At 30.8% G+C, this 13,884-nt stretch overlaps 2 protein-coding genes across 2 annotated transcripts; both read left to right on the forward strand.

Moving 5' to 3' along the window:
• Positions 1-6,090: 6,090 nt before the first annotated feature.
• On the forward strand, positions 6,091-6,995 carry LOC106110264 (54S ribosomal protein L23, mitochondrial). Its single transcript, XM_013292029.1, has 3 exons — positions 6,091-6,210; positions 6,285-6,564; positions 6,740-6,995. Exons 1-3 carry the CDS (start codon positions 6,197-6,199, stop codon positions 6,896-6,898), a joined length of 453 nt encoding a protein of 150 aa, XP_013147483.1. The 5' UTR covers positions 6,091-6,196; the 3' UTR covers positions 6,899-6,995.
• Positions 6,996-10,305: 3,310 nt separating this feature from the next.
• On the forward strand, positions 10,306-11,648 carry LOC106110348 (uncharacterized protein C19orf52). The gene has a single exon (XM_013292151.1). The coding sequence runs from the start codon at positions 10,458-10,460 to the stop codon at positions 11,034-11,036; it is 579 nt and encodes a 192-aa protein (XP_013147605.1). The 5' UTR covers positions 10,306-10,457; the 3' UTR covers positions 11,037-11,648.
• Positions 11,649-13,884: the final 2,236 nt, after the last annotated feature.

Raw genomic sequence — 13,884 nt, forward strand, 5'->3', positions numbered from 1 at the left:
CATCTGTAATTGTGGATGTCTATAGACTGCGGTCGCTTCGCCACATTGGCGGATTCAGGTGGTCGCTTGCTCGTTTGCCACCTTATGTAATAAAAAAAGTACTCCAATCGTATAAAAGTGATAAAACCGTACCATACCAATACTTTTACAGAATTCAGGGACTAGACATTGTGGGATCGCAATCCTTGAAACAATACACGACAAGGTATCGATATAAATGTGATTTGGTTAAATTAATTTTGTTACTTTTTAATCAATAAAAGTTACAAGGTAATAATTTATTATTTCATTTAGTGATTGTAACAGGAGACCAGTACATCGAAGAGTAACATCATACTTCATACTAATATTATAAATGAGAAAGTTTAGATGGACAGATAGATGTTTATTAGAGTTTATAGCCTAAACGGCTAAACGGATATCGAGGGAATTTGGCATAGATATAGAGGATAATCTGGATGAACAAATAGGCTTCTTTCCTTTTCTTTTTATTCCACGCGGACGGAGTCGCGGGCGAAAGCTAGTTTATAAATATATATAGGTCTGTGTAGTGGTGATATTTGAATCAGCATGTTGGAATGCTATGATAACGGCACATAATGAGTCTCCAAGTATCGCATCAGATTACAAGTAGCCGGTTAGACATTACCTCATGTTACCAACACTGAAATGCTCTGTAGTGAGAAAGTTTTATAAAAAAACTAGCTTTCGCCCGCGACTCCGGCCGCTTGGAACTAAAAAGTACAAAAGTGAGTAGCCTATGTGTTCTTCCAGACTATCCTCTGCGTCTATGCCAAATCACATCGAGGTCTGTTCAGCCATTTAGGCTACAAACTCTAAAAAACAACAATCTATCCATCCATCTAAACTTTCGCATTTATAATATTAGTAAGAAGTAAGATTGCGTTTGCGCTTAATAGTGTGAAGAAACATAGACAATGTATACAGGTGGTCGAAACCTGGAAATCGAAAACACTTTAAAATAAAACAATACCCTGCAAGTAATGAATGATGAACTGGGTCATGTTATCGTTTTGTCACCGATGTTTAAGTGATTTAATCCTTGCTTGATCGCACTTAAAAAAAAAACTAGTACCCGTAAAATGAACAGGAGTTTCCGGATGACAGCATTCTCCATTTTCCACGATATTTTCGGTACTTCAGTGGCCATAGACACTGTTAACTTTGATCGATTTATCTATCACTCACAGATTTCACTAATCGGTCACACTTTCATTTGACCAAGACAAAATTCCTAAACGAATCGGTATATCGAATGTGAATTACTTGTGCTTTAAATTTGAACAAATTATAGACGATTATAACAAAACGTAAACAACAAAAAGCTCTCACGAACCTATTATAACCCCCATTAAAACTAACAAAAGCTTTGTAATTACCCTACGAGAGTTCAGTTGAGTTGTCAACATCGAAAAATTCATACTAAGTTCCCAGGAATCTGTCTAATATTAGGGACCCGACGGAGTTCCCTGAAGAACACTTTGAAACCTAAAAATATAGTTAATCATTTCATGAAAATACGAAACAAAAATTTAACTAGGTACCTACCTATGTTTAAAAATGTTTTACTTTTTACTTATTTTAATCCCCTGACTCAATTATATTTTCTATCAAATGAGTAATTTCAAGATACATTACCGTAAAAACATATAAATCGCATATTCTTCGTATGCTTTTATATCATTTTACAAGAATACAACGCATTTTCGTCTCAAGTCAACTTCAATTGCGTCGCTAAGAGGCTATCCGGGAACAAAAACCATCGAGATTTAAAAGGGATGCTGGAAGAACGGAGAACAATACATTTGACTCGCAAAGTAGTACGGACCGAGTGCACGTACGATGCATACATATACAGGATGTTTCATTATTCTTCGCATAAGCGCACAAGAGTAAACCTTATATAAACGTATACAGATAGTTGTTGTTTGATCTATCACACTATGATTTAGACCATCTTTAAGTGAAAATAAATGTATTCTCTCTCGCTAGGATATAGTTCTTGTCTAGTTAAGTGTTAAATTAAAACCTACCTATATTTAATCAGTTACGAATTTGTAATCGTTATCGTGAAGTTGTTTTAATATCTTGTTTAGTTTTGTCAATCAGTGTATTCACTTTGCAAGGGCGCTGAGCGCGTGTCGGGGCGCCGATGGTTAATTCTTCCGGGATGTGTTTCCGGTGCGGCGTCGCTTACGTGTGTTTAACTCACGCAAACACATCGGGAATTACTATAGACGATGCAATTGTGTATACGTCATCGTCAAATTGTAAAACGTCGTCAATTTATGAATGACACATTGACAAAACTACTTTCATTGATAAATCTCTGATCAACAGCTATAACAATTGAAGAATAAACGATTTTTTAACTCTAAGTACGAGTGTTATTGAAGCGTTTTTACAGTTTTACATCGTAATCATTTACTACATTAATCTAACTTAGATAACTTCGTTGTTATATGTAATTATTTTCACTAATCGAAATCTCTGCAACCTTATCAGAATTTAAGTATAATTAAAAAGTAAATTAGATGAACATTGAAACACATTTCTCTCACTTATCAATAAAACACTAACACAAAAATCACAGGGGAATTAATTAATTTTTTACGCAAGTTTAAAAGACTATTAGGACGCACACAGACGATCGCGCGCGTGGAACACCAAATCAGAACTGTCCTATAGATCACCGTGATATAAAGGTAAAAGTACATACCGTATAATGATCTTTTTGAATATTTGATTTACGTAAATGTATATTAGTTTTTTTTATGCACTAACACCCATGACGCAAATAGGATCTAATCATATTTAGATGCAATCTTTGAGACGTATCCTAAGTAACTGGGTGATAGAATTGCAAATTGCATTGTAAGGGAAAACCAAATCGGCCTGCGAAATAACTTCAATACCTACATATCGTGTTGGCGTTGAACTTGGTAACAGAATGTTGGAATTTACACTTAAAAGGTTTTATGTTTGAACTAATTCAAATGTATTTTAAATATCATACTATTAAATATGAGAGAGTAAAATAGGTAGCATTACGAGGCTCAGTTCTTCGTAATAGTTATGTAAGTCGGTCGCGTTGGACCGGTGGGTATATCGGAATTAATTTGCAATGGCACACGGTCCCAGGATGAGTCACGCGACCCGGTTGTTACTTAGAAACGGCGTGGGTCGTACTCGCGACGCCAACGGCGCGTGGGCGTCGTGTATACGACAAACAAATTTCTAACACCCACACGCTTTCCTTCAACATGGATAATATTCTTTTCTATAGTGCTCCACTGAAGCATTTAGCGACGCCCGGGTGGTGATTTCACATATAAAAAATTAAGCTTGAGGGACTATGTAATCGTCGCGACATATCACGCCTACGGAATATTCAGCGGACGCCAAATAGAAACTATTAATAATGTATGTAATTTTTTCCAGAAATCCATTATTTGAAATTTATTTATACAACTCGAGGACGAAACTTGTCATTGAGCATTTGAAAAACACTGTTGCACTTTTTTTATGACATGACGTCAACATAGTCATACTGTGCTGAAGGTAGCTGAACGCAGGCGCTTAGCCTAAATCCCTTTAAGAAACCAAGCTCGGTTTACCTCAGAGCCTCGGTGCTCATTTTATATGACCGGATTTAGTTGTCGCCAAGTTCTTGAGCCGCTTATGCGAACACCGGTCTCATATTACTATGCTACATTTATATGGTGACCCATATAAGCACCATTTCCGTTGCATTCAATTTAATGTGTACCTGCAAATCACGACTTTATTAATAGACATGAACGGAAGTGACGAAAACAAATAGTTTACTGGTAGGACGCGCGCTCCCGAATACTCGTAACTTGTACGTAAACAAAGTTTGAAGGTAGGCGTAGGAAAGTTTCTTAACTTTGGTAAAAAACTTACACAAATATTACCGTCTCTTTTCTTCTTAGGTAAAACAGAGATACCGATATGTATAAATACAAATGTTTGGGCGAAAATCACGATAAGACAACTTTATTGTGAAAATGTTCTTTAGCATACACCTATGTATTTTGGATTCTGATTAACCAATTAATAGAAAGGTTATGAAGCAAGGTAAATATTTCATATTTTATTTAAAACTTTAACGGTAAACATTAACTTATCAGAAACAAGTATAAAAAATAAAATCTATTCTCATTTGATATAAGCTTCCGTTCAATCAAATACTCGTGCCTTCGACATGAACAATGAATAGATTATTTACAATAATAAATCGCTACAATAATTAATGGAAATAGAAATTGATGAAGACGTGATACAGAGTAGCGGACCGGAAGTCGGCTGACAACGGTCGCCGGCCGACGGTAATCGATATTTCCTGTTATTTTAAAAATGTTACACTTAAACATCTACAATACTAATATTATTAAGTACATATCATTCGCGCAATAATTAAAAACTATATTTCCAATAAAAGACATTGTAGTTATTCCATGCTTATAATACTTAACTTAAAAAAACAGCAATGGGTACCCAAGTGACTAATGCTTATTATTTTTTTTATATAAAAAAAAGATATATGGAAAACATAGGGTAGTCTGTGTCCTGAAAATTGTAGCATTAGTTATTATTTTCTTTTTCTTAAAAGTACCCACATTTGTCCAATTTAATATGCAACTATAACTGATAATACATAATTTACAGAACTGTGTAAGACTACTACAAGGCACAAAATTATTCCTTATTTAAATCCATAATAGCACAAAATTATTAACCGCAAACGTCCTCAGAAAACTGTACCAAAATCTAGGAAGAAAATCAAAATTTAGGAAAGCATCGAGGACAAATGTATTTTTTTTAAATTAAAATACAAATAAAAACTGAAACCCGCATAAGTAATGTGGTATAAGTAAGAGAGTAATAAAATAATATTTCAAATTTAAAAATTCGGTAAAAAGTAAAATGTTTCAACATGATAAGTTTTATTTTTTAGATTTTTACATTGTAGAGAAACACTCTGGTTTCACCAGACAACCCTACCAAAGTTTCAATCGTTTTTTATATAAGATTGCATTAAGCAATGCTACAAAGTAAAAGAAATCCAAATTGACAAAACAAGAAACAAAAACTATGAACTATAATCACAGATACAACTGTTTATACTTAAATAAAGTATCTAGTTAAATTGACAAAAGAAAAAAATGTTATTGCTAAGTAACTCAAGTAGTCAATTTCATGACTATGAAATTTGTGGCCATTGAAAGTTATTTATGACTGTATTATAAAATGTCTATTAACAAGTAAAGCAATATGTGTTATAAAAACAAATAAACTATACTTAATTAGTCACTTTTAGTCATATGGTAATAATGGTCATTTCTACGTTAATTAACTAAAATATGACATAATAAATTGTTGCTGATTAGGGAAAACATAATAAAACATAAAGGGAAACTTAATGAGTTTTTCTGTGATAACCGGTATTTAATAATAATCTTTAAGAATAAGCTATCACATTATATCTAACAATTATAGATTAAAATTTATAATGCTAACAATTCGAAAATAAACAAACATTTAATCATTATAGAAAACATGTAACCAATTCGAAACCAAAACAAACACTGATGACATGGTGAACGACAACACAGTTTGGGAATCATTCAAATGTATTTGAGAGTTATAAAGAGATTGCAAATTATCCAGTACACATTTTAATGAATCAAGGTCAAATTAAATTATTTGCATAGAAGAATTTTCACATTAATTTGTATTATTTCTACTCACCAACTCTTGGTCGGGTGACAAGGCCACCGCCATCTTTATAACTAAACTGACGTTTGTAAAGTTTTTGTTACCAGTGTTTTATCTAATGTTATCATTGCTATTACATTTGTGTTATATTTCTAATTCTATTTTGCCATTAAGATTTTATTTTAAGGTATCATGTAATCCAACTGTAAGCAAATTGTACCTTAGTGCTATGTTTCAAGTACTTTTATGATTGTTTAAATTCATTTATCCAAATATTGATATATTTGATGTCAAAAAATGTTGAACTGTGGCATCAAATGTCACTGTCAATGTTCAAACAAAATAGGTTATGTATCAATATTTTGGTTTTACTCGTTTCCATTAAACTTAAACTAGAATATCTTTATATATATTTAAAAAAACAAGTAGTGTAACCATGTCAACTCGATGGTAAGTTTTCCTTACACCACTAACATTGTGTTTTAATTAATTTCTACATTAATGGTTTCTTTTTAAATACATAGGTACCCTATTTATCAAAGAGGGAATCCTCAACTACGAGTATTTTTACCTAACTTTTGGATGAAGCTGGTTCGTCCAAAACCAAAGCAACTTCCTAACGTTGTACAATTTCATTGCTCAATGGAAATGACCAAGTTTGATATTAAAAATTATTTAGAAAAGATCTACAATATCCCCATTGTAGATGTGAGAACTAACATAAAAATGGGAAAATTCCGTAAAGATTACGGCAAAGGATATATTGTAAAAGATGATGACATTAAATGTGCCTACATTGTTTTAGTAAGTGTGCCTTTTTAATTATTCACCATGATAAAGTACAATTTTATAATTTCTAATAAGTTTCATTCCCTTATAAAATGTAATTTCACTTCTTGTAGACATGAAATTGTAGAAAATAGAATAAAAATGAGTATTATCTGACTTATCTTTTTAAACTAAAAATTAAATCTTTCAGCCAAAGGATATGACATTCAAATATCCTGATCTATTTGAAGGTCTAAAGAAAGAGGATGAAGACAGCATGAAGTCTTTAGACGAAGCTAAAAAGAGTTTCAATGACTACTTAGAGAGAAATAAAGAGAGAACAGATGTCCCTAGCTGGTTTTCTATTTAGAGTTTTATAATCAATACTTTTAGTGAAATAGAATATTTAACAGTAATTGTACAATGTAAGTGTATATTGTTTAGTGAAATTAAAAAAGTTATATTAACTTTTGTTTTAATTTCATATAATATTCATGAGTCTTTGTAGCGGCAAATCATATAAATATACAAAATAAATGGCATGTTTTTATCCAACTTTAAAGTATTTAAGTATTAAGGTAATGAAATGATCAATTACCAAAATTAAATGTCATTTATGATACCAATCATAATAGAAATTATATAAATACAAACATATTTACATAACATTTATATTTCCATAAAATATATAACCGATCCTTGTTTTTTTTTAATTGTAATTTGTCAAAATATTGTAAAAGCGATAGTTATTTTAGGGTAATAGGAATAAAGATTTGCTTCAGCTTCATTTTTTTATTCCTTCACAAATGAAACTTTTTAATACTAAAACCTAAAAAAAGTCTATAAAATATGAACCAAAACAAAACAACATACTTCTTTGAACTCATTCAACTGGAAAGTGAATTACTTGAGAGGACCACCTAAATTAAAAATAAACAATTGTCTAATAAAAGAACAGTGTTCAATGTATTGATACATGATCTTTGTTAAACATTTTTAAGTACAGTATTTATAACAAAAACTCACTTAAAAAATCCTTACTCATCGGTCATAAGTATTCTAAAATCTAAAACAATCAACAAATGCAATCAATGCTTCTTAATATAAAAAATAGTTATATTCAAATTAAATTTAAATGCAGCAAAATTTAAATCAACGTAAATTCTTTTCAGGCATTATTCTTCAAAATGTTGTTTACTTTTATTATAAAAGTAACAATATTTGAAAAAATAATAAGCCCTCAACTTAAAATCACTATTATATACATGGTTATACATTGATCATCTACATAAAAGATAATCTACTTATTTGATGAGCGTGAAACTTCATCCAAAAAGACAGAAGAATGGCACCGAGGACATTCAGATATGTCCAGCAAAAAAGTCACCTGAAACAAAAGCAAGAAGTCATTATTAAAGAGCTTTTTGCTCTCTACAGATTAATTTTTTTACCATCTAGGAATATTGGTGTCCAAACATGTTTATGAGTGTAATATCGCAAAAGTTGTTAGAAATCTAAAGCAAAATGGTAATTATATGGAAACATAATTGGGTTTTAGGGATGTCAAAATTATGAAGACAATATATGTGTGAGAAATTGTGAAATAAATGTATTATTATGAAATTCCTAGTTAGATCATTTATAAGCCAATGTTAACAGTAGCTAAGATAATTGTTAAAATTAAAACTTTTAATTATTAGTCTCCAATTGATAAAATTTGTCAGAAAATCTATACTATTCACAAAAGTAGTAATTGTCATGTAAAATGTAAATGTTTAGTAACTGATGTAAACCATAAAAATGCTTTTGACAAAACATAAAACGTGATTTTCTTTGATACATGAAGATTATTGTTAAAGGATCGAAACGCAACTACGGACGCTAACATACCAGTAGTAAACAATAATTAGATTTTTTCACACTAGAAAATGGGGAATGAATTTCTGACTTTTCTTTCTCCTGTGATTTTAATAAATCGTAACTTACTCGAGGATGCTGCTGGCATTTTAGACGAATACGTCCATTACAATAGTAACCGCAAGCGCGACAAAACACCATCGTTTTATCTCTGCTACAAGAACATTTCTTCGTATATATTTCGTTAATTTGAGGAACACCACGTCCGGAGCGTTTTGATGGCTTTAAAATTTTGCCTGCCGCTGCAGCCACCACCGGCGTAATCGTCGATTCCATTTTAGTCTAAAATATTCTCTAGAATTGCTTATATTTTCTCCGCCTATTAAATTTAGAAATTGTCCACTGCGTTTAAAACAAAGAATCGCGATTTTTGGCGGGTAGCACTACAATTACAAATCAGTGTCACCAGATGGTTTAAATGTCCCCATTATTGTACGATTAGTGGCAACAAAAATTTTTAACTCAAATAATTTAATGACTGTATATTTTATTTGTAAATCTTCTATAATTTTCAGTTTTGCCAAAATATCCATTATTTGATTAATACCAGATACCACTACCACTCCCCCGGTTCTTCCATAAGAATATTGATTATAGTTGCCAGATACAAATAAAATTTCCTAAAAAATTGGTAAAAAACATACAAAAATGTGATCAAAACGATTTTTTTCTATCATGCTTTCGTGAATTCGACATAATTGTAACGTACTGATATTTGTTTAAGAGTTTGTATTAGTGAGTTGTGATAATCAAACGGTTTTTCTTAATAAATATTTAGTTTTTAAGACCGCCAATCTAGGCCCTTATGACCTTGCAATGTTCACATAACGTGTTATAGTGGCCCATTAAATTATTTAATCATCACATTTTTATCTAGTAATCTCGCGCGTGTATCGCCACAGGAAATGTATTGTCTGCAAAAGAATTTTATTGCGTGCGATTCCATGCGATGCACTATTTAAAAGCAGACAAGTTAATGCATTAAAATTATTTTAATACATTTGAACATTCACAATGAAACCGTACATATTTTTAGTGTTTCTCTCTTTTTATCTTGCGACGTCCTTCTGTGAGAAGAAAGGCGCTTCGGCTGCAAGAAATTATGGTGAGACAATGGAAAATCATCAGGTTTTAAGACGTGTAAGTATAGTTCACACTTTTGTGAATTACAGATTTGTTAATCTCGAAAATAGCAAATAGTAACGAAAGCCAATTCAACTCCTCTTACCATTTTTTTGTAAGGGAAGTAAGGAAAGAGAAACTGGATTTGACGGGAGAGGAAACGTAAAGGATGGAGAAACATTCTTTGTATGTACGTCTCGTCCTCTCCCTCTGAGCATTAAACGTAGACAACGCATTTGCATTCTTTTAACTATTAACTTCTAGATGTCGATTATATATAGGCAGCAGGTTATTCGCTATTTTATCGAAAAAAAAAAACGCTTGCTTACTAGTTTACCACCTTCTATTTAAAAAATTGCTATGATCATCAGCTAAACTTTTTGAAGTGATTTCTTTTAATTTCAATAATGTATGATTTTCAGATCGCTAGGCAAATGCCTCCACCACCAGGAATGCCACCGTATGACATACCTCCAATACCAAATATGAAGGGTTTTGAGGATACTACCCGAATACGACGAGCAGCTAAGGGAGTAGGGGGTTATATGCCGAATAGAAAAGGTTAATCAAACGTTATAAGCACATATCACGATAACAGTTCGTTTAATTGTTAACGCCGGCGTCATTTTCATAACTGTAATATTTTAATAAATCATGAAGCAAGTTTTGATCTTTAATTCAAAAACATTTTTTTATTGCATGAAACTGAACATTTCTGATGTCAAATGGAAACAAGTCAACTTGATGTCAAAGTCAAATAAATATTGCCTGAAGAAAGAGGTTATGTGTTATTATATCTCAGAAATGTTTATTTAGGTATTTAAATTGCTATCTTAGTATATTGTGAATGATTTTGTATCAAAGATATAATTAACTGAATACGATACACAATGTTACGAAACATTACAAAAACTTCGAATGCTATAGCAAAGCTGAATCCTACCAAAATCAAGTTTCCTGAAAAGTTAAAAGGAACAATCCTCGAGAGATGGGCTGACTATTGGAAAAATCTATTCATTGATTATCGCCAAATGTTGCAAGACCTAAGAAGTGACGTACAAGAGCAACCTACGAAAGCTTTTATATGGGCGACTGGTCTTACAACTTTATATGGTCTTGTTCGGAATAATCCTAGCGAGGCAGATTTTAAGGATAATTTGAAACGTATTACCAACGAGGTTATATTAGTGAGTGAGGATTGTGTAAATCCTAAATCTATAGAGCATTTACGCTTTTTAGATAGATGTTACAATGAAGGAGTAGTACATTATAGGAATTTTGGAATTGCCTCAGTGATATATATTTCTGAAATAAACTACGGATGCGACATATACAAATCACAATGCCAGTACCTAAAGCCTACATTCTTCAGTTTTCCTTCAAGAGTAGTTGATGTTGGTATGCTTGGGAGATGGTGGAACATTTATATAAAAACTACAAACTATGATGTTAACATATATGATATCTAATAGTTGTATAATTATGAATGTTTAGAGGAACTCTTGTTGACAGTTTTGTTGGTAGATGTAAATAATAAAAACAATAGAATGTATAAAACTATTTATCTTCATATCCCATTTGGTCCTTCCAAGTATAAAATATTTATTATTGACACAGAAATATGAATTCATGATCAATGAGAATGAGATTATCTTTATATTTAGATTTCTACATAGAAATGGAATACTTGTTATATACTCTCATATATAAAGGACTTTATCTCCATGTGCGGTAAGCACAATTGGTTTTATTAACCTTAAAGTTTTGGCTAATATTTTTATGTGTATGCTAACTTAATACCCTTAGAATAACCTATTTATGATTTTTTAATAACCAAAAAGGGATAAGAATGAAAAAAAATATGTTATTGAGGAGTGTTTATATTTTGTTTCTTACTAATGATGTTACAATAATTAAATGTATAAAAACTAAGAGTATTTTACAAACCATTTCATGCAGAATTCTGTCTAAAACACAAATCTAAACAAAAGTCACCACCAAGTGAAACCCCCAAAATATATTGTATATTCCTTCTATAAACGTTTTTAACATTAATTCAGACGGGAAATTGAAAAAAAAAATTAACATGAAAATAAAAAGCGCAACCACAGGTGTTAAGAAATATCACATAACAAAACAACTTTAAATATCACAAGACAGAAAAAACAAAACTATTTTCAAATCAGTCCTTCCTTTTTTTTAAACAGTAACAAAGGAATGTTTAGTGAAATTAATTTATTAGAAAAATAGTGCAAGAACTTCTAAGCTTCAAAAAATAAAGTTACCTAAGACTGTTTCTATCCACCACAAAAATGGGCGCGATGTAAACAAAAGTTCCAGTTCATTGGCAAACAAACAATACAATTCTGCACTTTAAAAAAATATTTAGAAAAAAATATATAAAGCCATTGATTTCTTAAATATGTCCACAAAGCAAAATCACTTCCTACCAAAAAATATAAAATCAACACATGTTGATTACAATGCATTAAGAATAAAATAACGAACAAAAAATAACTACATCAATGTTAAATATTAAGTGAAATAAAAAATTCTAAACTAAAAGTACTCATCGAAACTCCGAATCACTAAAATTATAACAAATTAATGTATCCGAGGTGACAGCTGCATACTTCACAACTAAATGCTCACAGCACGCTCCGGCCTAACACTTAAATAACTGAAAAATCAAAAAAATAAAACTACTTACATTATGCCAACCATACTAAGCAAGTTATCATTTTATTTTGTTGAATAAAATTCAATCATTTACATTCACACAAAAGTAATTTAAAAAATAGTCCCATAAATAAATAATAAAAAAAAGTTTCATTTCACTAACAAGAAAACAAAAGTAATATTCATTCAATGTGTATGAATCCTGGTAAATTAAAAGTTTTTACAATTAAGGTGAATATTAAAGGTTGCTAATAATATTAATCACTTACAAAACATTTTGAAAAAAAAAATAGGATATGTTCTAAAAAATCACATACAATTTATAATTAATTGTAGTATAAGAGATTTAAGATCAAGTAAGAAACAATGTACAAGTTCAAAGAGTTTTAGCTATTAATAAAACATAAATAGATATAAAATATGTTAATATGGCAAAAAGATTCTTGCTATTAACAACGGACCTTTAATAAATAAAAAGAATATTGCCAGTTAATTAACTTTTACAATTTGCATATTAAATTGTAGGTATCGCTAGCTAATATTCTCGGATAGGTCCAGACTTAAAGGGAAAACCGATATGAGGATACCATTAATATGGTTTATATTTTTCGACCTGCTGCCCCCCTATTCTCTTCCTTGGTAACGTCCATGTCAGAAATAGCTAAATATTTTAAACACTTGAAACACCCAAACATAAAAATAATACACAATCTCACATGCAGTTATATTTTCCATTCAAACATCACAAAAAAAAACCAGTATGAAATAAGACAACCAATTAATTTTATACTATCACATTTCTCAGACTTTACTTATAGGATACAGAGTGAAACTTTTTTATATAATATATGCAACATGTAATGATAAATATTGACTAAAACCAAATTAAACATGTAATTACAGCAAACATTCCATCACAGATAATACAATAACCAACCTACGTCAAAACTATAATTAACTGAATGATATCTATTATATGATAGAAGAAATATTTATAATAAAACACACCAATTTTTATACTTAATTAAAATGTACACAATAACAGAAATATTTAGAGAAAATCATAATGTACAATGGAATCCGTTATTTAAAAGACAAAAAAAAAACTATTTTAAAATTAGGTCTCTTTTCACTGTTGGTAGTTTGAAAAAAAAAATTAGAACTAATAAAAATATTTTCAAGCGTCTTGTACGAGGAGACGCTGAGGAGATAGTTCTCACAACAGCAGTAAGTTCGGAACGTGCAATCCCATTTCGAGCATTTCCTCATAATTTTCCAGATCGTAATTATCCATGTAGTGGTCGTCTGTAAAAATAAAATTTATATAATTTAAAATTAAAAATCCCAGAAAGTTTTAAGCATTCCAAGAATATTTTGTATGTTCTACATTAAATTGTTAGTATGTCTTTTTTAATATCCTAGCGATTCAAGGTCATTCGACACAGTCCTCTCACTTCGCGAAATCTTCATACAAATCACATATTTCCACTGCACAATTCTTGTACAAAATATATTGTAGTTGTGTTTTTGAATACAAATGACTATACCGCAGTGTGAACTTAAGCAGTTAATGCTGAAAAGCACTTACCTCCGAGGAAGTCATCTAGATCTTCAGGCTCATATAGGTCATCAAAGGAG

The sequence above is a fragment of the Papilio polytes genome, unplaced genomic scaffold (genome assembly GCF_000836215.1).
Source record: "Papilio polytes unplaced genomic scaffold, Ppol_1.0 DF824247.1, whole genome shotgun sequence".
Classification (NCBI taxonomy): Eukaryota; Metazoa; Arthropoda; class Insecta; order Lepidoptera; family Papilionidae; genus Papilio; species Papilio polytes.